The following is a 22,765-nucleotide window of genomic DNA, read 5'->3' as shown; positions in this document are numbered from 1 at the left end:
GCAGCAGCAAGCAAAACACTGTTAAGGTGAGTTAAATCTTTGTCCACTTAGAGATTATAATCTAAGGCACATAATGGAAATCAGCTGTATAAAGGCGATTTTGATAGGTAAACAGTTTTAGGAGAATTGATTTCCTCAAGATTTAGTGATAAGGTCTTAGAAACTAAAACATTGTTAGTTCATAATGCTCTTTCCTTTAGCATATGGGAATATTTGAAACCGTTTAAGAAGTAATTCTGAGCTTTGGAAAGGGAAAGGTCATCTCATTCTTCAAGCTTGGTTGAATGAAGAGACTCCTCAAAGAAATGGTCATCCAAGAACCTTGAGAGTCACCAGTCTAAACAGATGATTGTCAGCAAGTTTTTGTCTGTTTTTTTTTAACCTTTTATGGTGAGGTGGTTTTTTGTTCGTTTTTGGGGGATTTGGCCTTGCTTCAAGATGCGTGGGGATCTTACTTTCCCAACCAGGTATCAACCTGTGTCCCCTGGCAAGGAAGCTTGGAGACTTAACCACTGGACCATCAGGGAAGTAAGTCCCTGGTGAGTTTTGAACATACATAAAATTAGAACAGTATGATGACTTCCATATTATCATCCAGCCCTCAGAATCCTCTGCCATGGTCGTCCCTATTTTTACCTCTGTTTACTTTTTCTTCTAGTTTAAACAACTCACACTATTCTTTTCCACTTAGTAAAAATTATGTTCCTAAAAGATGCTACTGCTAAGTCACTTCAGTCCTGTCCAACTCTGTGTGACCCCATAGACGGCAGCCCACCAGGCTCCCCCGTCCCTGGGATGAGGATCCTTTTAAAGATTGGTATTAAATTAACAATAGTTAACATGGGTCTTTTCGACTGAGTGACTAGAAATGGTTGACTAACAGTAAGGCCTGGACGTGAAAAAGGCTTAACAATTTTATAACAATAAATATAACATGAAGGGAAGGGAAAATTCTAGTGTCTTTCTGTAAAAGAAAGACTTTTCCCCCTGAATTGTTGTCCTCAGAGAAAGATAAAAGACCACCACCTTTAAGGGAAAGTGGTAAGAAAGATTTTGCCTTCCCACTTCACTTTCTCCCTCCTAAAAGAGACAGTGTATCCAAAGATTTTTTTCCTTGAACACAGAGTGTGGGGCTTTGGTGGGCTTACTGGAAACGGGCTAGGTCAGTGCTTCAAATGAAGAGAGTACTTACTGTTAACCAAACATGGAGGTAAATAACTTGGCATTAAATTCTTTCAATTTAGAACTCTAATCATTCGTAGACTTCCAAGAGTAATAGGCCATGTCATTGAAGTAGTAAACCCTCAAGACAGATGAAACTTGCGGTGCATGCGTGCTCATTCTAGATCTCATTCTAGGAATCATAAACATATGTATATGTACTTGTATGTAATTGATTATATAATTATGATTGTGTGTGTGCTCAGTCGTGTCCGATTCTTTGTGACCCCATGGACCGCAGCCCGCCAGGCTCCTCTGTCCATGAGATTTCCCAGGCAAGGATACTGGAGTGTGTTGCCATTTCCTTCTCCAGGGGATCTTCCCAACTCAAAGATCGAAACCTCGTCTCCTGCTTCTCCTGCTTTGGCAGGTGAATTCTTTACCACTGAGCCACCTGGAAAGCCCCAAAACCTGTAGTGATCCAGAATAAAATGGATATCTTTTTTTGTCATTAACTCATTAAAAAAAATACAGTTGTATTACAGTTGTATATGGAGGTTTCTCTGATCTGAAACAACTGACTCTGATAACTTGAGAATTATCAAGTTCATGTTTTACAATTCAATTTAGTAATATCCAAAATGTATAGTTTATCTTTTGAAGTGTTTAGAACTTACCCTTTTTACCACTTTATCTGAAAAACTAAGCTTCCTTTTAGGACATAACTGTATTATTGGGCCTATTGTGAACTGATGTTTATAATATGTTTATAATATGAACTTTGTTTTCCTTTCTTGACAATCCTCAATTTAAAAATGAAAGCAGAACATTTCTTACAAAAATATTGGAATAATTTTTAGAAAAATATTTTAATTTGGGCACTTGGATATAGTTTATAACTTTATAAATTATATAAACTATAATTAACTTTAGTAATATAGATATATTGCTGAGAATAAAATATTCTTTCAAAGTGAGTAAACATTTACCCTTATAATTAGAACCCACTAGAGGACTGACTGTCTTTCTTTCTTAACAGAAAAAATACTAACATCTTAAAGATCTCTGTGCTCCTTCTTTGTCACAAACCTTCTGGCTCAGATGCCTTTTGTGCAAGAAAATACCCAAGTTTTAACCCGACAGTGCTTCAATTTTATTCATACTCTTGCCAGCAATTTTCAGTTTTTACCAGAGAGAGCAGAGGAAGGGAAAGGAAACCAGGCACATCTCAAGGAAAGGGAATCCTCAGGTCCCTGTGGCCTAAGGCTTAGCTGCATGGCTCCCTGACAGCCTTGCCCTCTGCTCTGAGGTATTGAAAGGCAAATCCAGGAAAAAGAACTCTAACCCCAAAGCTCTGCTGAGGTGAAACCCCACCAGCAGCCTTGGAAGGCCAATGGGCGAACCATCATTCCACAGACACTCCTGCTTTCTCACCTTATCCTTGTCTTCATTTCCTTTTTCTCCAAGGGCCTCAAAATGTCGTTTGAATCTTTCTTTTGGCAGTGACCTCAGCATTTACCCAGGGTCCTATTGCAGCCCCCTGGCAAAACCTCAACCTCTAAAGACTTCCCTGGTGATCCAGTGGTTAAGAATCCGTCTGCCAATGCAGGGGACACAGGTTGGATCCCTGGTCTGAGGAAGATCCCACATGCTGTGGGGCAACTAAGCCCTCACTCCACAACTGCTGAGCCCCCGTGCTGCAACTACTGAAGCCAGTGTGCCCAGCCTGTGTTCTGCAGCAAGAGGAGCCACCACAGTGAGAGGCTCGCTCACCACGACTAGAGAGAAGCCCTCACACAGCAACAAAGACCTAGCACAGCCAAAAATAAACCTCAGCCTCTAAGTTCAGTTCATTTGCTCAGTCATGTCTGACTCTTTGCGACCCCACGGACTGCAGCATGCCAGGCCTCTCTGTCCATCACCAACTCTTGGAGTTTACCCAAACTCATGTTCATTGAGTTGGTGATGCCATCTAACGATCTCATCCTCTGTCGTCCCCTTCTCCTCCTGCCCTCGATCTTTCCCACCATTAGGGTCTTTTCAAATTAGTCAGCTGTTAGCATCAGGTGGCTATTGGAGTTTCAACCTCAGTATCAGTCCTTCCAATGAACACCCAGGACTGATTTCCTTTAGGATAGACTGGTTGGATCTCCTTGCAGTCCAAGGGACTCTCAGGAGTCTTCTCCAACAACACAGTTCAAAAGCATCAATTCTGTGCTCAGCTTTCTTTATAGTCCCACTCACATCCATACATGACCACTGGAAAAACCATAGCCTTGACTAGATGGACCTTTGTTAGCAAAGTAATGTCTCTACTTTTTTTTTGTCTCTGCTTTTTAATATGCTGTCTAGGTTGGTCATAACTTTCCTTCCAAGGAGTAAGCATCTTAATTTCTTGGCTGCAATCACCATCTGCAGTGATTTTGGAGCCCCCAAAAATAAAGTCAGCCACTGTTTCCACTATTTCCCCATCTATTTGCCATGCAATGATGGGACCAGGTGCCGTGATCTTAGTTTTCTGAATGTTGAGTTTCAAGCCAATTTTTTCACTCAACCTCTAAAGTCATACCTAATACCTCCTGAGCTTTTCTTTCACAGCATGCTATTTTTCCTTTACACTTTTTGTTAGAGTCAAATCTTGTATGTCCTTTCTTATTTCTTTTATTACTGAATACTCAGAAAGGTATGCCAGAGTCTCACTGTGATAAGAGATTTGTCAATTTCTCCTGGAAATCCTCTCAATTTTTGCCTTATGTATTTTAAGGCTGTATTACTAGGTGTAAGCAACTTTAGACTTTTGTCTTCTGGTTGAATACTTTATATAATAGCCCTCTAACTCTAGAAAACAATTTTTGCTTTAAAATCTGTTTTGTCTGATTTTAATCAAGTACACCAGGTTTCTTTTGCTTAGTTTTTGCCTGATGTGTCTCTTCCCACTCTTGTCCTTTCTGTTTTAGATGTGTCTCCTATAAATTGTTATTCTGGATTGTCAGCTCAGTTAACCTGGGAACTGTATTTTCCCAGGATTTCTCTTTCTGGGTTAGAGTTGGCTCCAAAAACAAATTTGTGTGAGAGTTGAGTGGTAGATGTGAAGGTTTGTACCTTCACATTCGTGTAGAATTGAGGATATGTAGACATCGGAGAAGGCGATGGCACCCCATTCCGTTCTCTTGCCTGGAAAATCCCATGGACGGAGGAGCCTGCTAGGCTACAGTCCATGGGGTCTCGAAGAGTCGGACACGACTGAGCGACTTCACTTTCACTTTTCACTTTCATGCATTGGAGAAGGAAATGGCAACCCACTCCAGTGTTTTTGCCTGGAGAATCCCGGGGACAGAGGAGCCTGGTGGCTGCCGTCTATGGGGTCACACAGAGTCAGATGCGACTGATGCGACTTAGCAGCAGCAGACAGGGAGATGGATAACTGCAGTAAATGCCCAGTAAGGTCCAGTGTGTTCTTTTTGTGCTTCTTCCTCCCGAGGGCTGCTCCAGGTCGGCTTCTACTGCTTGTCTGTGTACCCACAGAGAAGGTAGCCCCACTAGGGCAATACATTCCCAAATTCCTGTTGTTTGCAGATGAATGGGCTAAGCTTTTTTCATTTTTTCCCTCCAGTCCTCAACACTCATGTGAGTGCTCAGGAGCACTAGACAGTGTCTTTGATTCTCTTCTCTCTCCTTTTGGATGTTCAGGTCTCTACCTCCTCACACAATTTTATAAAATCTACTTTCAATATAAATTTTTTGTCTCATAACACAAAGTTCCATTTCTCTGCCTGAAACTTGACTAGCAGTAATGTATAACTACATTTTAAAAAAGGGTGTGATAACTCTTTTTTTCTCAGTGTAAAACATTGCTTTCAGTTTTGATGTTTATTTCCCCAAGACAGCCTGGCCTGTACTCTACTTGCATAAATTTTACAAGCTAGTTTTCTGCTGCTTCTAGTTTTAAACTTTAACAGTGTTTCTGATGACAAGGAATGCTGCAAAAATACTCTTAATTCAACAGAGTTATGATCACCAAATAATTTCTATCCATTCTACAGTGGTAATTTCAGAATTACCAGCTGATTTTTAAACACAGAGTAGATACAGATGCTAATGGTGGTTAATCTGGTAAGTTTCTTATAGCAAACTGATAACTTCGTTTTTTTTTTTTTTTTTAAGTGCATCATTTAGTCCACTTATAATTACTGTTAATACTGATATATGTTGGAAAAGGGCTTGGCAACCCACTGCATTGTTCTTGGTTGGAGAATCCCATGGACAAAGGAGCTTGAAAGACTACAGTCATGAGTTCACAAAGAGTTGGGCACGACTGAAGCGACTGAGCACTGATATATCTGGGTTTATTTCTAGTGTCTTATTTTTGTTCTCTGCCTTTTCTGTTTCTTTTTTCATTGTTTATGCCTTTTGTGTGTGTGTGTTTATTTCCCCTGGACTTTTTTTTAAAACTCATTTCCTCCACTCTACCATTTTGGAATTTATACACACTTGGCTGCCTTTTTTTCCCCACTAAGCTTTAGAAATTTAAACATGCATACTTAACAAAGTTTTGAGTTAAAAGGATTTAAATTTGCTTTTGCCAAGTGCCTTGGGGCACTACCAAACTGGGACCACTTTAGACTGAATTCTTAGCTCTAGGTTTTTTTCCCACACAGGAAGTGTAAATTCAGGGCAGAAGTTCTGGCTTGTAGTTATTGAATTCTTAGGGGAGATTTTTCTTCCCTCCACCTGACACCAAGGTAGAAAAAGGCAACTTTGCTAGCTGTCTCTTTAGATTTCAGATGCAGTCATCGTTTTGCAAACTTCTGTTAGAAGCCACCTTCCCTGGGGACTCAGATGGTAAAGCGTCTGCCTACAATGCGGGAGACCTGGGTTCAATCTCTGGGTCGGGAAGCTCTTCTGGTGAAGGAAATGGCAACCCACTCCAATACTTTTGCCTGGGAAATCCCATGGAAGGAGGTGGCTAGTAGGCTACAGTCCACCGGGTCACAAAGAGTCGGATATGACTGAGCGACTTCACTTTCACTTTCCTGTTAGAACCCCCTCCTTGGGTGGGGCCTCTTCTTTATCTCCTGCCTTCAGTGTCCTGTTCTGGCTCCCACCCCTTACGCTAAGTTTACCAGGAGCTAGAATAGATTCACTCATTCTGAACATGTGTGTTCACTCATTCTGAAAATTCTTTACATTTTGCCATTTGGGGGTTACTTTTAAGCTGTGTGTGAGGGAGTAGCATTTTCCTGTTTAACCTGATTTTTTTTAGGTTGACTTGAGAACCAGTCAGCATTTACAAGAGAAAGGTTCACTTGGTGGTGTTTCATTCTGAAAAATCTGAAGGACCCAGAGCCTCCATCCCAGATAGATGGGAACTAAAGGGTCCTTTATTGCCAGTTCAAGATAAGAGGAGGCAGGAGACAGGGAAAGACTTGGGAGAAGGGATGAATAGAGGGAAAGAGATGGTGGGGAGGTGGAATCTGAGATATGATAGGATAAAAGACTCCATGGGAGAAGTAAATAAATGTTTTGCTCTATACTCTGGGATCTTTTTTATTCAGGGTTTTTCTGGTTTTCTTTTTGGTGATGGATTCAGCTGATATACTAGCTCACATTAAAACATGATCAAGGAGTTTTATACATATAACATCAGAAATAATGTTCAGTTCAGTCGCTCAGTTGTGTCCCACTCTTTGCGACCCCATGAATTGCAGCACGTGTTAAAAAGTCCATAGACAGTAGCTCCAATCTTTATAGACATTCTTTTAATTTCCTTGGCCCTCAGTTTCCTCGTTTGTAGAATGTGGCCAGTTGAGAATTATTTTGAGGATTGTTTGAGTTGAACATATTTGTACACTGAAATTTTGTACAGATAGCAACATTTTATATTATGCTTCTCATTTTATTGTACCTTAGGAGCTTCTGGGGCTCCTGGAAATAAAGAACTTCCTTCAGAATTCTACTTGATGGGTCAGTAATGGTTAAAACTTTTTTTAAAACTTTTTTTATTTTTAAACTTTACAAATTGTATTAGTTTTGCCAAATATCAAAATGAATCCGCCACAGGTATACATGTGTTCCCCATCCTGATCCCTCCTCCCTCCTCCCTCCCCATACCATCCCTCTGGGTCGGTCGTCCCAGTGCACTAGCCCCAAGCATCCAGTATCATGCATCAAACCTGGACTGGCATCTCGTTTCATACATGATATTATACATGTTTCAATGCCATTCTCCCAAATCTTCCCACCCTCTCCCTCTGCAACAGAGTTCATAAGACTGTTCTATACATCATTGTCTCTTTTGCTGTCTCGTACACAGGGTTATTGTTAGCATCTTTCTAAATTCCATATATATGCGTTAGTATACTGTATTGGTGTTTTTCTTTCTGGCTTCACAAAAAAAAAAACAACAAAAAACAAAAAACTTCTGTTACCATGTTTTAAGTCAACACCTTTCAGGGCAAAAAAGAAACTTTGGACACTTTAAAAGAATGTTTTTCTTTTCTTCGTATTAAAGTACAAAGCCTTATGTATGTTGACAGGTAGATTTTATAATTCTCATAATTCCAGGGACATAAAGGTGCTATTACTTGGAAAAATCAGATCAGCCTCTCTAATTGCAAGAGCTCTCTCCAGAAGTACTTCTTCAAAATCAGTAAATGATTGAAAGTCCTCTCCAGAACATGCTCTAACTATCCCAAATGAATTAATAAGGATGCAAAAATAGTCTAAGAAATGCTCAAAACTAAATTTATCTGCAATGTACAGAGAATGACATTCAGAATTAACAATTCTGTCTTGAGAGAGTCTGGCAGAAATTGGGTATGACCTGAGACATGTAGGAAGTAGCAGAGACAAGATCACTGGGGGCTTCCCTGATGGTTCAGTGGTAAGGAACCCACCTGCTAATGCAGGAGACATGAGTTCAGTCCCTGGGTTGGGAAGACCCCTGGAGAGGAAATGGCAACCCACTGTAGTATTCTTGCCTGGGAAATCCCATGAACAGAGGAGCCTGGCAAGCTACGGTCCATGGGGCCGCAAAGAGTCGGACGTGACTTAGCAACTAAACAACCCTAAATAAAGCTAAGCTCTGATTTATTTCCTATAATAACATCAACAAAAAATGTATATTAAAAAAATTTCAAAAGATCATTGGAAGGCAGTAGAGCACAGCCGGGTTCTAGGACTCTGAAGTCTAACAGACCTGGTTCCAGTCACTTCTGAGCTGTGTGATCTCTGCTTCTCCCTGTAAAATGGGGATAATAATATGCTATCAATTGTGAAATGATAAAATGAGCTCAAGCATATAGAGTGTTTAGCATAGTGCTTCACATAAAGGGCTCTAAACATTTTGGCTGTCATCATCTTCATCATCTATAATTTAGAACAATTCTATGGAGTGCTATATTGAATAAATTGAGTAGTTGTTAACATAATTTGCCAGTTATTTTTATCCCAAATAGCCAGACAATAACTGTATTTATTTTTCAGGTACTCTTTAGTAATAATTGATGTTTGTAACAATGACCACCTCCCATTTTCTCTCCTACCCAGGTACTGTAAAATTTAGAATTGTCAAAGAAAGTTTAAATTTTGGAGATTACATGATATTGTGATATAATAGTAAGGGAACAGAATAAGGATCAGAACCAGGTTTCAGTAGTAACTACTTCATACAGATCTGTGACCTGGGGTAATCCATTTAACCATTCCTCACATGTGTTCCTGTTTTGAAGAATAGAGAGTAGTATAGGATCCATGGGACTTCCCTGGTAGTCCAATGATTAAGAATATGCCTTCCAAAGCAGGGGATATGGGTTCAGCCCCTGGTTGGGCAAGTAAGCCTGTGGAGCAACTAGAGAGCCTGTGCACCACAACTAAAGAAAGTCCAAGTGCTGCAGGGAAGACCTGCGCAGCCAGACTTTTTTAAGAAAAAGAGTAATAGAGGATCCAGATTGCTAATGTATGTATGATGGAATAGGGTTTTCTTCCCTACCACTTCTTTCCATTTTCTAGAATGTTGCATTCTAAAAGCTACATTAATAGAAGGGTCAGGAGTTTTTTGTTATTTTCCCAAATAAAATTCACCATTTCTTCTATAAAAGGGTGTGTTTAAAACAGTATTACTTAATGCAGTGAAGGAGAAAAAGTATCAGTGCAATGAGGAAAGATCTAATTGAATTAGATATTCTATCTGGGGGTCAGACCCCCATGAGGAGTTTCCCCCACTGCCTCAAGCATACTCAAGTTTTGAAAACTGCTCACTATCAAAAGTAGAACCAGTTGGAGCAAAGAAAGACTGACAACGTCCTTTGGAAGCAAGACCCAGGAAGAACTGGAGCTGAGACTTTCCTGGAAGGAAGAAGTGAGTGTATCAAAAGGACGAAGGGACTGCGTATGTCTATAGAGCAGCACTGTCCAACAGTAACATAATGTAAGGCACGCATGCGATCCACATACGTAATTTAAAATGTTCTGGTAGCATATTAAAACAGCAAAAAGAGGGACTTCCCTGTGGTCCAGTGCCTAATACGCCAAGCTCCCAATACAGGGGGCCCAGGTTCAATCCCTGGTCATATCCCACATGCCTCAACCAAGAGCTTGCATTGCTGTTGTTTTAGTCGCTAAGTTGTGTCTGACTCTTTGCGACCCCATGGACTGTAGCCCGCCAGGCTCCTCTGTCCATGGGATTCTCCAGGCAAGAATACTGGAATGGGCTGCTATTTCCTCCTCCAGGGGATTTTCCTGACCCAGGGCTCGAACCCACATCTCCTGCATTGGCAGGCGGGTTCTCTACTGCTGAGCTACCAGGGAAGCCCCAAGAACTTGAAACCTACAACTAAAAAAAGATTCCATGTGCCACAACTAGAAAATCCTGCATCCCCCAGGAAAGACGGAAGATCCCACATGCCACAATAAGATCCAGTGCAGCCAAGTGAATAAATAAATATTTTTTAAAAAGTAAAAAGCATGGAGAAGGAAATGGCAACCCACTCCAGTGTTCTTGCCTGGAGAATCCCAGGGACGGGAAGCCTAGTGGGCTGCCGTCTAGGGGTCACACAGAGTTGGACACGACTGAAGTGACTTAGCATAGCATAGCAGCTTTTTTCACGGTCCAACTCTCACATCCATACGTGACTACTGGAAAAACCATAGCTTTGACTAGATGGACCTTTGTTGGCAAAGTATTATCTCTGTGTTTTAATATGCTGTCTAGGTTGATCGTAGCTTTTCTCCCAAGGAGCAAGTGTCTTTTAATTCCCTGGCTGCAGTCACCATCTGCAGTGATTTTGGAACCCAAGATAATAAAGTTTGTCACTGTTTCCAAAAAAAAAAAAGTAAAAAGCAACAGGTGAAATTAATTTTTGTAATATGTTTTATATAACCCACTATCAATAGTTATTAACTATTAATTTTATATTTTTTTATATCAAGCCTTCAATATATATTTTATTCTTCCAGCACATCTCAATTCAGACTTGCCATATATCAAATGCTCACTCTTCACATATGGTTAGTGGCTAATGTGTTGAACAACACAGATATGGAAGGTATGAAGGAGACTGTCTGAGATTCTCTGGTGACATTGGCATTATCACATGCTGTTCCCCCAGAGTCTAGGACTAAGACTCCATGGCTGTGAATGGAGCTTAGAAGCAACTTGAATAGAATAAAATACTCTCTGCTGGCTGGTGGACTTGTGGACTTCGTGTGGTTTGGATGACATGGCCTGAAAATGAAGCTGCAATTGAACATTCTTTGCAATTTTGTATGTATATTAAATTGTGTAACATTAAGACTGTGAAAGTGCTGCACTGAGTATGCAAGCAAATTTGGAAAACTCAGCAGTGGCCACAGGACTGGAAAAGGTCAGTTTCATTCCAATCCCAAAGAAAGGCAATGCTAAAGAATGCTCAAACTACCTCACAGTTGCACTCATCTCATACGCTAGTAAAGTAATGCTCAAAATTCTCCAAGCCAGGCTTCAGCAATACATGAACCATGAACTTCCAGATGTTCAAGCTGGTTTTAGAAAAGGCAGAGGAACCAGAGATCAAATTGCCAACATCTGCTGGATCATGGAAAAAGCAAGAAAGTTCCAGAAAAACATCTATTTCTGCTTTATTGACTATGCCAAAGCCTTTGACTGTGTGGATCACAATAAACTGTGGAAAATTCTGAAAGAGATGGAAATACCAGACCACCTGACCTGCCTCTTGAGAAATCTGTATGCAGGTCAGGAAGCAACAGTTAGAACTGGACAAGGAACAACAGACTGGTTCCAAATAGGAAAAAGAGTACGTCAAGGCTGTATACTGTCAGCCTGCTTGTTTAACTTATATGCAGAGTACATCATGAGAAACACTGGGCTGGAAGAAGCACAAGCTGGAATCAAGATTGCTGGGAGGAATATCAATAACCTCAGATATACAGATGACACCACCCTTATGGCAGAAAGGGAAGAGGAACTAAAAAGCCTCTTGATGAAAGTGAAAGAGGAGAGTGAAAAAGTTGGCTTAAAGCTCAACATTCAGAAAACAAAGATCATGGCATCTGGTCCCATCACTTCATGGGAAATAGATGGGGAAACAGTGGAAACAGTGCTGACTTTATTTTTGGGGGCTCCAAAATCACTGCAGATGGTGACTGCAGCCATGAAATTAAGACACTTACTCCTTGGAAGGAAAGTTATGACCAACCTAGACAGCATATTCAAAAGCAGAGACATTACTTTGCCAACAAAGGTCCATCTAGTCAAGGCTATGGTTTTTCCAGTGATCATGTATGGATGTGAGAGTTGGACTATAAAGAAAGCTGAGCACCGAAGAATTGATGCTTTTGAACTGTGGTGTTGGAGAAGACTCCTGAGAGTCCCTTGGACTGCAAGGATATCCAACCAGTCCATACTAAAGGAGATCAGTCCTGGGTGTTCTTTGGAAGGACTGATGCTAAAGCTGAAACTCCAGTACTTTGGCCACCTCATGCGAAGATTTGACTCATTGGAAAAGACTCTGATGCTGAAAGGGATTGGGGGCAGGAGGAGAAGGGGACGACAGAGGATGAGATGGCTGGATGGCATCACTGACTTGATGGACATGAATTTGGGTGGACTCAGGGAGTTGGTGATGGACAGGGAGGCCTGGTGTGCTACAATTCATGGGGTCGCAAGGAGTCGGACACTACTGAGTGACTGAACTGAACTGAAGACTGCTTTATTACAGAGTAAGGGCTTCTCAGGTGGCACTAGTGGTAAAGAACCTGCCTGCAATACAGGAGACTTAAGAGACACAGGTTCAGTCCCTGGGTCGGGAACATACCCTGGAGAAGGAAATGGCAACCCACTTCAGTATTCTTGCCTGGAGAATCCCATGGACAGAGGAGCCTGATGGGCTACAGTTCATGGGGTCACAAAGAGTTGGACCTGACTGAAATGACTTATTGCACATGCTCACTATAATATAGACCACCTTCTCTTCCATTATCTGGTGTATTCGTCTGCTCAGGTTGCCATAACAAAATCTTGTAAACTGGGTAACTTAACAGGAATTTTATTTCCTCACAGTTCTGGAGGTTGAGAATTCCAAGGTCAAGATGCCAGGAAAGTAGATTTCATTCTGAGGACTCTTGGCTTATAAGTAGTTGCCATCTCACTTTATGGTCAGGTGGCCTTTCTTTGATGTGTGTACTTGGAGAGAGAGAGGAGATTTCTCTCTTCCTCCTCTTATAAAGCCACCTATTGGCTTAGGGCTCTACCCTTATGACTTCATGTAACCTTAATTATCTCCCTATCTCCACAATCACAGTAGGGGTAGGACTTTAATATAAAAATGTGGACACAATCCAGCCTAGTTAATTAAGCAGACAAGGACTTGGCTAACAACCATTAGCCTGGCTAACATTTTTTTAAAAGGTGGGAAGGTTCAGGCTTGGGAGCTCTGAAACAGAGAATGAAGGAGCTTCCTATTGTTGTCACTCTTGCTGGGACACTCTCCTGGACTCTTGTCCCTATTGCCTCTGAATTTGTGTATTTAGGCCTCACATCTCTTCCCTCATCAAAATATGTTGCATGAGATGCCTTGCTTTTCCCATTTTCTTGCAAATTGAGGCCTTTCACAGATTTCTGATGGTTGATTGGAGCTTCTGTCGCATCTGTGGGCCCTCACTGGGAAAGAGCCTGAGAAATCAAGGGTCAGTCTTCTACCTTGGGGAGATAAATCCACAAGGTGGGAGATTGTCCAGACACTGAAAGTATTCAAAATATGCTGGGCAGCCAGAAAATATAAATGTCCTTCACTGGCACTGAGTTCTATTATTGCTTGAAAAAAAAATCCAGTTCAGGAGACATAAATTTAACTCAAAAACAACTTAGTTTGTTAGAATTTGTTTCAAAAGCAACTGTTAAATTGTCTGCTTTCAAATTTACTTTTCTTTATACCTGAATACCTGACCTTGCTTCTAACCTTTGCAGTTGCATCATATTTTTACATCCTGGTGAATAATAGCCAAAATCTACTGGCTGGAGTATGTCAGGGGCTTGTATTCCCTTGGCTGGGAGGTGGAGTGAGTGAACAATGATGTTTCACTTATGGAAAAGGTATAAGAATAAGGAATAAGTGTGAGCCCATTATTGAAAAAACAGCATGGGTGTGAAATAGTAGGCCACCTCGGAGCTTCTCACCTATTCTGTGTGCTGCTGCTACTGCTAAGTCACTTCAGTCATGTCCGACTCTGTGCGACCCCATCGATGGCAGCCCACTAGGCTCCCCCATCCCTGGGATTCTCCAGGCAAGAATACTGGAGTGGGTTGCTATTTCCTTCTCCAATGCTTGAAAGTGAAAAGTGAAAGTGAAGTCGCTCAGTCATGCCCGACTCTTAGCAACCCCACGGACTGCAGCCTACCAGGCTTCTCCGTCCATGGGATTTTCCAGGCAAGAGTACTGGAGTGGGTTGCCATTGCCTTCTCCAATGGTCCCTAACTGGAACCCAAATATTATTCAGCAATGGAATGGATAAACTATGGATACTCACAACAGTGGGATGCTATATAGTGACAGGAATGAACACAGCAACATGGATGAATCCTACAAATATAATGTTGAGATAAAGAAACCAGACTCTTGCATACGTATCATGAGAGTCCATCATATATAATCCACGCATACAGAGTCCCCAAACAGTCAAAACTAACCTATGTTGTTATAAGACAGGATTAGTGGCACACTTGATGGTTGGGAAGATCCTGATGAGAAGAGAGGTCTTCTGGAAAGCCGGTCATGCTGAGTGCTGGTTACAGCTTTGCTCACTGCTTAGAATTTTTAGAGCTCTGCCCTCAAGACTTGTGCTGTTTTCTGTGTATTATACTTCCATAAAAAGCTAAGTTTTGAAAAACTTAAGGAGAGTTTCCTTTGGCGTCACCACTTGTGGCTTTGGGGAAGAAATGAACTCTTCACAAATGCTGCTTTCCCCCAGAACATCAAATCTACAGTCCACATGCTTTCGGTCCACAGATTATTTCTCTCAAGGATAAAAGTTAACCACATGTTTCATTCTCTTTTGCCCTCTGGAGTATTTAGTAACTTGACTTTCCCTACTGTAACAACTGTAATCCCAATCTTGTTCCCTGACCTCTCAGGAAAGGAGGTGGTGGGGTGGAATGTATACATGCCAATTTCACATTTCATTTCCTTTGCTTCGGCAGGATGGCTTTGCCTGTACACACAATGAGTCTGTGCACACCCACACTGCTTCTGCCCTTGCTTGTACACCAGGTAGCGACATCCTTGGTGTGGTCCTTTTCTTTTTGAAGCGTTCAGGTGGGCAAGCTCTCTCCTTTTCTAATCCCACAGAGGAAAAACAACATGATGCCAACAAATATATCTGTGATCAAAATTAAATTTGTGTTCTTGTTAAGATTCAGGATAAAGCCACTGACTATCTCATAAAAGATTATCTAAGTTAGTTTTCCAAATAAGCAGCCAAGTTTGTCTCATGATCAGAATTACTATTTTCCCAAAGCTAAAGACAGGATGAAACTGAGGAACAGTCTGCTCAACTACAGAGGCAAATTTTTGCAAGATGTGGAACTTCTTCAGAGTTAAGGTTAATGGTAATATTCATGACACTTCACCCATTACCTACTTCTATTTCTATCTGTCTGACTTAATATTCCCTGTGTGTGCTTAGTCACTCAGTCGTGTCAGACTCTTTGGGACCCCATGGACTGTAGCCTGCCAGGATCGTCTGTCCATGGGAATTCTCCAGGCAAAAATACTGGAGTGGGTTGCCATGCCCTCCTCCAGGGGATCTTTCCAACACAGGGATTGAACCCAGGTCTCCCACATTGCAGGTGGATTCTTTACCATCTGAGCCACCAGAGAAGCCCTGATATTCCTTTTATTAGGGTATTTGTTTATATAAAAAATTCTTGAGAATTTCCTGGTGGTCCAGTGGTTAAGACTCCATGCTTTCAATGCAAGGGGAGTGGGTTCAATCCCTGGGCCAGGAACTAAAATCCCACATACTGAGCAGTGCAGCCAAAAAAAAAAAAACTCCTGAAACAGACAAATTAATATAATGTTGCTCACACAAAATAGATACAAAATCTGGGGAAATGATCTCTTGACCTACATTTTAGACAACAGTGGGAAGAAAAGAAAAAAATGAGATAATGATTTTTTAAAAAAGAAAACAGTGAAAGACATTATATTTTCTTCCAAAGGACAAAACCCACTGGCTTAGAAAGTACTCTAGTGGTTGAGAGATCTTTGTGCCTCAGTTTCTTCATCTATAACTTGGTGAAGTGAAGTTGCTCATTCGTGTCCTACTCTTTGTGACCCCATGGACTGTAGCCTTCCAGGCTCCTCCGTCCATGGGATTCTCCAGGCAAGAATACTAGAGTGGGTTGCCATTTCCTTCCCCAGGGGATCTTCCCAACTCAGGGATCAAACCCTGGTCTCCTGCATTCCAGGCAGACGCTTTAACCTCTGAGCCACCAGGGCTATAACTTGGTAAGGTATGAATGAGATAATGCACATAGAGGGCATGACAATTAGTGTAAATAATCAGTATTACTATGACGACTATCATCATTTGAAATTATATGTGTTTATTTTTGAATTTTCTGTCTCTCCCAATAAAAAATAAGCTCCATGATGCTGGAATCTTACCTGTGTAGTACACACAGGCATCTGCTGAATGTGTCTCAATTTCAGCAATAAGTAAAGGAAGGATGAGATTTCTCAAAGAATTTAAGGTCAATGGAATTTTCCCCTAAGAAACTCTAAAGCTGACACTGTTACCCCAAAACTGTGTTTGCTTCTTGGTGAGTGTCCACCCAAGAGATACAACCAAGCCAAAGAGGAAGAGAGAGAAGGATTTTTTACTTGCAGCAAATAAGAACACCAGGGATCATTTCCAAAGCAGTGTCTCCCTGAACAGCAAAATTGGGGAATTTTTTAGCTAAGGGCACATGCGTATTGGTGAAGGGGCTTGAGCAGAGGAGAATTCAGCATTGAATTGGGGCAGAGATCCACAGAGTCCAGACTTTAGTTGATTGAAGTTATGAGGGTCAGGAAAGTTCAACATCACCATTCCATCCTCCATCTGGGTGGGGGCCTTTGTGCGTGCAGAACTCAGATAGGTGTCAGGTTGCTATGTATCTCCCTTAAGGAGGAACTAGGATTCTGTTTTATCACTGAACTACTGTTTTTTGACTACTTTTGTTTTGTTTCTGCATTTCCTCAAGATCACTAACTACAGAGACCTGTTCAAGGGCACGCACTGTGGCCAGACTTAGAGCACAAGATGGCTTCGGGCCCAAAATAGCTTATCTTATATCAAGAAAGCCACGCCTGGCTCTCTTTCTCTGAGGTGGGGGGTCTACCCTATGTGCTTACAGCATTACTTCAATTTTCAGCACTTGGGGAAATTTTGGAGTGCATCCACCAGGACAAATATATGATGACAATATAGGTATAAACACCAAGACAACTGCAGAAGTATTTTAATCCAAGTCCATGGACAACATATGTGATACAGCATTGTGAGGGTTAAAAATGAAACAGCATGATTTATCTTATTCAAACTTTTAGGCAAGTCAAGGCTTTTGTAGGCTTATTAAAATTAATACAGTGTCTAAGTCAAGTTATACAGTGCTATGAAGTTTTGACTTTTTTTTTAATTTAATGATGGAAACTTTTTTTTTTTTTAAGAATATTTTTTATTTATTTTTGGCTGCATTGGATGTAAGCTGTGGCATATAGGATCTTTGTTACAGTGTTTGGGCTCCAGAGCAAATCCGATCTTAGTTACCTGACCAGGGATCTAACCCATGTCCCTTGCATTTGAAGGCAGGTTCTTAACCACTGGACTTTGACCAGTCTTGATTAAAATGATAGTTGAAACTAGGGGTCAACTTTAAGAATCCAAAGCATTTAAGTTACCAATATAATAAAAGTTCATGATTATTTACATATAGTTACCAGAAAAATCTGGTCCCACCACTTCATAGGAAATAGATGGGGAAACTGTGGAAACAGTGTCAGACTTTATTTTTGGGGGCTCCAAAATCACTACAGATGGTGACTGCAGCCATGAAATTAAAAGACACTTACTCCTTGGAAGGAAAGTTATGACCAACCTAGATAGCATATTCAAAATGTTAGGTAGGTAGAATAGGGAAAAGGAGTCCAAAATGGCAATGGCTAAAAGACAAGGAAGGTCAAAGGAAGGTCCAAGGACCAGAGTGAAGACTTCAGGCAGAACAAACAGAACAAACAGCACTCCTGGCTAAGCCCAATTTGCATAGAGCAGGCCCAGGTGGAGGAAAAAACATATAAAAGGAGGAGCCAAAGCGCTTTCTCTCGGACTCTCTCTCTCCCCCACGTGTGCGTGCTCTTTTCTTTCTTTCTCTCTCTTTCTCTCTCTCTCTCTCCTGCTATCTTCTAAATAAAATGGAGCTGTAACACTGATTTGCCTAAGAGCTGTAACACGGTTTGTCCAAGACCCGAGAGCTGTGATGCGCCGAGGGCTTTAATGTCCGTTGCTCCAAATCTTTGTTGTGACGAGACAAAGAACTGAGGAACATACACTCGCGTGACAAAAAGCAGAGACATTACTTTGCCAACAAAGGTCCATCTAGTCAAGGCTATGGTTTTTCCACTGGTTATGTATGGATGTGAGTGTTGGACTGTGAAGAAAGCTGAACGCTGAAGAACTGATGCTTTTGAACTGTGGTGTTGGAGAAGACTCTTGAGAGTCCCTTGAACTACAAGGAGATTCAACCAGTTCATCCTAAAGGAGACCAGTCCTGGGTGTTCATTAGAAAGACTGATGTTGAGGCTGAAACTCCAATACTTTGGCCACCTCATGCAAAAAGTTGACTCATTGGAAAAGACCCTGATGCTGGGAGGGAGTGGGGGCAGGAGGAGAAGGGGACAACAGAGGATGAGATGGCTGGATGGCATCATCAACTTGATGCACGTGAGTTTGGGTGAACTTTGGGAGTTGGTGATGGACAGGGAGGCCAGGCATGCTGTGATTCATGGGGTTGCAAAGAGTTGGACACGACTGAGCAACTGAACTGAACTGAACCAGAAAAATTAGAGTTAAATCTTTAGGTGTTTTAGATCATAAAAACTGGATTACTGCTAAAATCTATTTACAAGGAAAGGATAAAAACTTTAATATTCAGATTTCTGAGTAATCTTGAGGTTATAAATATTTATGGAGCAGCATTTTTTAATGTTTAACCACTTAATGTTTTAATCTATGTTTGTCATAGAAAGTTAAATTTGCTTACCATTCTTGTGATAATTTAATCAATATGACCTCACTAATCTGGTTGTACTTTTTCAATTATCATAAAAGACTGTTGATTCTCTTAAAATTGGTAACATACTAATTTATTTCCCCTTGAATTAGTTATGTTGTAGTGAAACTGAGAACCCTGTGGGGCCTTTCAGTATTCCCGTTTCTCATTTGTAGGAAAAGGCTCAGTGGTGTCTGACTCTCTGCCACCCCATGGACTGCAGCCCGCCAAGCTCCTCTGTCCATGGGGATTCTCCAGGCAAGAATACTGGATTGGGTTGCCATTCCCTCTGCAGGGGATCTTCCCAACTCAGGGATCGAACCCAATCTCCCACATTGCAGGCAGATTCTTTACATTCTGAGCCACCAGAGAAGCCCAGGAAAAAGGCTATAGCCTCTAAAACCTTCCCTGTGCATGGGATTCTCCAGGCAAGATTACTAGAGTGGATTGTCATGGAGTGGTTGTCATGCCCTTCTCCAGGGGATCTTCCTGACCCAGGAATTGAACCCGTGTCTCTTACTTGTCCTGCATTAACAGGTGGGGTATTTACCACTGGCACCACCCTGGAAGCCCCAGGATATACATAACAATGTATCTCTTCAGATAAATACAATAAGACATACATAACAATATAGCTCTTTGTTCTTTTACAGGAACTAAGGCCCCCACCAGGTGAAAGAAGGTAACTGCAGCCTGGGCTGGTTGGAACCAAAAGGCTGATGATTGAGATTCATGGAACATCACTCCATTTGCTTACCATCAACCAGTCAGAGAAAGGTCACAACCCTGTAGACTTTTCTCCAAATTTTGCCCATAAAAACTCTTCCTTGAAACCCTTCCGAGAGTTTGAGCTTACTGATCATGAACCACCTGTTGCCCTTGTTTGGCCCTGCAAATAAATCTGCTCTAAATGCTGATGTTTTGATTTGTTAGGATTCACAATGCATCAGGCACATGAACTTGGGTTCAACAATGGTAGTGACCTCTGAGAGGCAGCGGTGACCAGTGACATAAAGCAAGATCTTAATTCCCTGCCCAGGAATTGAACCTGGGTAGCCTGGATGGAAACACAGGAATCCTAGCCACCAGACTAGCAAGGGCTAGAGACTAGAAGCTAATTTTCACTGGCTCTTACTCCCAGTGAAAAATTCATTTCTCACAGAGGCAAAAACTGTAAATGCAGGTACAAAGTTTATTATTAGACACAGCGTTACAACACGAGGGAGAGCACACAAAGAAACAGTTTGTTCAGTTAAGAGAGGAGCAAGGCAGAGATGCACACACTTGGAGAGAAAGGGTGCGGGCATCCCCCTGAGTGAGGAGAAGGGCAGTAAAGAGGCAGTTAAGTCATTTATATAGGATAGTTCTTTGCTTACCTTTGGCTAATTGTCTGGTTTCTTTTTCCCCACCTGACCTGCCCTAGGACCCTCCCCAACATGCGTGTGCAACTTTCCAAGATGGATTTCAGCCCAGAGGCCTATGGAATCACATATGCTGGGGTCTGCCCCTCCTTTTTATCCCCCAGGAGTCTTTCTGAGCATGTGAAATGTCTCCCTTGCCCCATGGAGAGGAAATACATGACCTCTTGATCCTTTACTCAAACAATGCTTAGCCCCTCTCTGCTCCTGTCATGACTGTTATCTGAAGGTGTCCATAGGAGACAGTCTGACTACTTACCCTGTTTCAGTTGTTATTTCCATTTCGGAGAGCAAACAGGAGGCTGGTTGTAAATGTCTAAATTGGAGCTCACCTATTCCTGCCTCAGTAGCACTATAGTCAAATGACTCATTAATTTTAAAATCATGTATTCCATTCAATTAATTTATTTGTCAGGCACTGTTTTACCCCTGGGAACCAGCAATGGGCAAAACACAAGACTCCAGCATCATGATGCTTATTTTTCATTCTGAGAGACAGAAAATTATAATAAATGCATAGATAATTTCAAGTATATACAGGCATTTTGAAGAAAAGCATACAGGGCAAAGGGGTAGAGAATAAACAAGCCTATTATAGCATCAGGGAGGAAGAAATTTTCCTCTACCTTTTGAGAAATAGACTATTTCCTGCCATACCAGTAAATAAAGGATATCCCAGTCATCAGCGATTGCAATCACTACTGATTGCAGTCACCATGAGTGGTGAGCTGGTGAGCCCTGGGGAATCTCAGGATTCCTCAGGACATATAGGACATTGTATGAACCTATAGGACACTGGTCCCAGATAGCTGAGTCATGTATCAAGGGTATGATTTCAGTGAGCACAGACTCTTGCATCTTCCCATACATAGACAGGTGCTAAATGAGGTATCTTGTATCCCTTTAATTAACAATAATCTTTTTTTTTTTTAAACCAAGAACTCAGTTTTTAATTTCATCATTTCTTGCATTTGAAGTACTCCTCGATGACATCCTTGGCCTGAGATTCTTTGCCATAGTCCTTAACCACCAAACAACTGCAACCAAACCACTTTACGGGGTTTTCCCTCTCTGTCAATTTTTCAGAGGCCTACCCGTTCCCCTAGTTTCTTGTTGTCATCAACCTTAATCAGGTTGATTTGATGCTCAGCACAAAGGGCCTCCACCAACTTGACATACATGGGCTCATCATGGTTGGATGCAAGCACACATAGATGGGCTTGGCGCTTGTCTAAAGCTTTCACAGCTTCGCCAATTCCACGTGCTAAGCCATCGTGAATGAGCGCAGTCTTCAGCACCTCTTGCAGAGCAGTATTGACGTCTATTACACCTCCAGCAGCAATGCCTTCCTTGGCCACGGCAGTGGGTTATGGGTGGAGCCCAATCTTGAATGCACCTGAGCCTCCGCCTCTGCAGCAGCAGGGAAAGAGAGCAACGATAACCTTTTGATGTTCAAACTACCTGCCCTTTGTAGCAAAACTATATAACCTGATTCTCCCCTCACCTCCTCGGAGCAGTTCTCTCCAGGTTACTTGAGATGCTGCTTCCCTGGCTTGAAGTCCTAAAAATTCCTGCGGAATAAAACATAACTCTCAATATTTTTTAAGTCTACACCTTCTAAGTTCTAGTTGGTCTAAGAGTTAAACTTACATCAGATGGATTACAGGATAAAATCAAACAAAAGTTCAACAACATGTATACATAGGAGAGACCCAGGAAAACTGAGTAACTCTCCAAAATGGCCAACTTGAATACCACCTTCAGTTAAAAAAAAAAGAGGATGTTAGGGGTGGTGGTTTGGGACTTCCAAGGGGAGGAAGGCAACTGAAAAGGAGACAAAAACAGCAGACGTTTGGTAAACAAATGTTTGATGGGTCAGCAAACACAATGGGACACAGAGGGGAATTTTAGCAGACTTTGCTAGGTTCCTCTGAGTCTACACATCTAGTTTGTACTATGGTTATCTATGGTGGTATCACCCTTGGCAGACACATCTTCCACATTCTTTTAAGCAGGTCGGGGAAAGGTCAAAGGTAATGAGTCTCTGACCTTAAAAAAAAATCAGCCTAAACTAATACACATGCCAAAGAAACTCACTTTGGGGTGGAAAATCTTGCTTCCTCCACATTCTTTTAAGCAGGTCGGGGAAAGGTCAAAGGTAATGAGTCTTTGACCTTAAAAAAAAAATCAGCCTAAACTAATACACATGCCAAAGAAACTCACTTTGGGGTGGAAAATCTTGCTCCCATACTATAGCTAGGGCGGTCAAGGCAGGTGTCGCTCTTTTGAGCTAAGACCTGAGAGCATGTCAGATAAACATCACAGTTAATGCTTGGTGAATATTGTTGATTGCTTTCTCCCTGGGACCACACTGACTCCTATT

The 22,765-nt window shown here is 41.6% G+C and overlaps 1 protein-coding gene and 1 pseudogene across 1 annotated transcript in view; one reads left to right on the top strand and one right to left on the bottom strand.

Moving 5' to 3' along the window:
• The window catches only part of TMEM33 (transmembrane protein 33), a 40,130-nt gene extending 20,251 nt beyond the window's left edge, over window positions 1-19,879 (top strand). The window contains exon 7 of the mRNA XM_086407738.1: window positions 19,618-19,879. Within this exon, the coding sequence (XP_086263864.1) occupies window positions 19,618-19,624 (7 nt within the window). The 3' untranslated portion in view covers window positions 19,625-19,879. The remainder of the gene's footprint in view (window positions 1-19,617) is intronic.
• A 1,392-nt stretch (window positions 19,880-21,271) lies between these two features.
• Window positions 21,272-21,746, bottom strand: LOC147370758 (small ribosomal subunit protein eS12 pseudogene; annotated as a pseudogene).
• Between the last annotated feature and the right edge of the window lie 1,019 nt (window positions 21,747-22,765).

The sequence above is a fragment of the Bos grunniens genome, chromosome 6, assembly GCF_055505025.1.
Source record: "Bos grunniens cultivar Pamir isolate PY7600 chromosome 6, Bosgru_T2T1.0, whole genome shotgun sequence".
Taxonomy (NCBI): domain Eukaryota; kingdom Metazoa; phylum Chordata; class Mammalia; order Artiodactyla; family Bovidae; genus Bos; species Bos grunniens.
The sequence above is the reverse complement of the archived record's forward strand: the minus strand, read 5'-3'. Positions and strand labels throughout refer to the sequence as shown.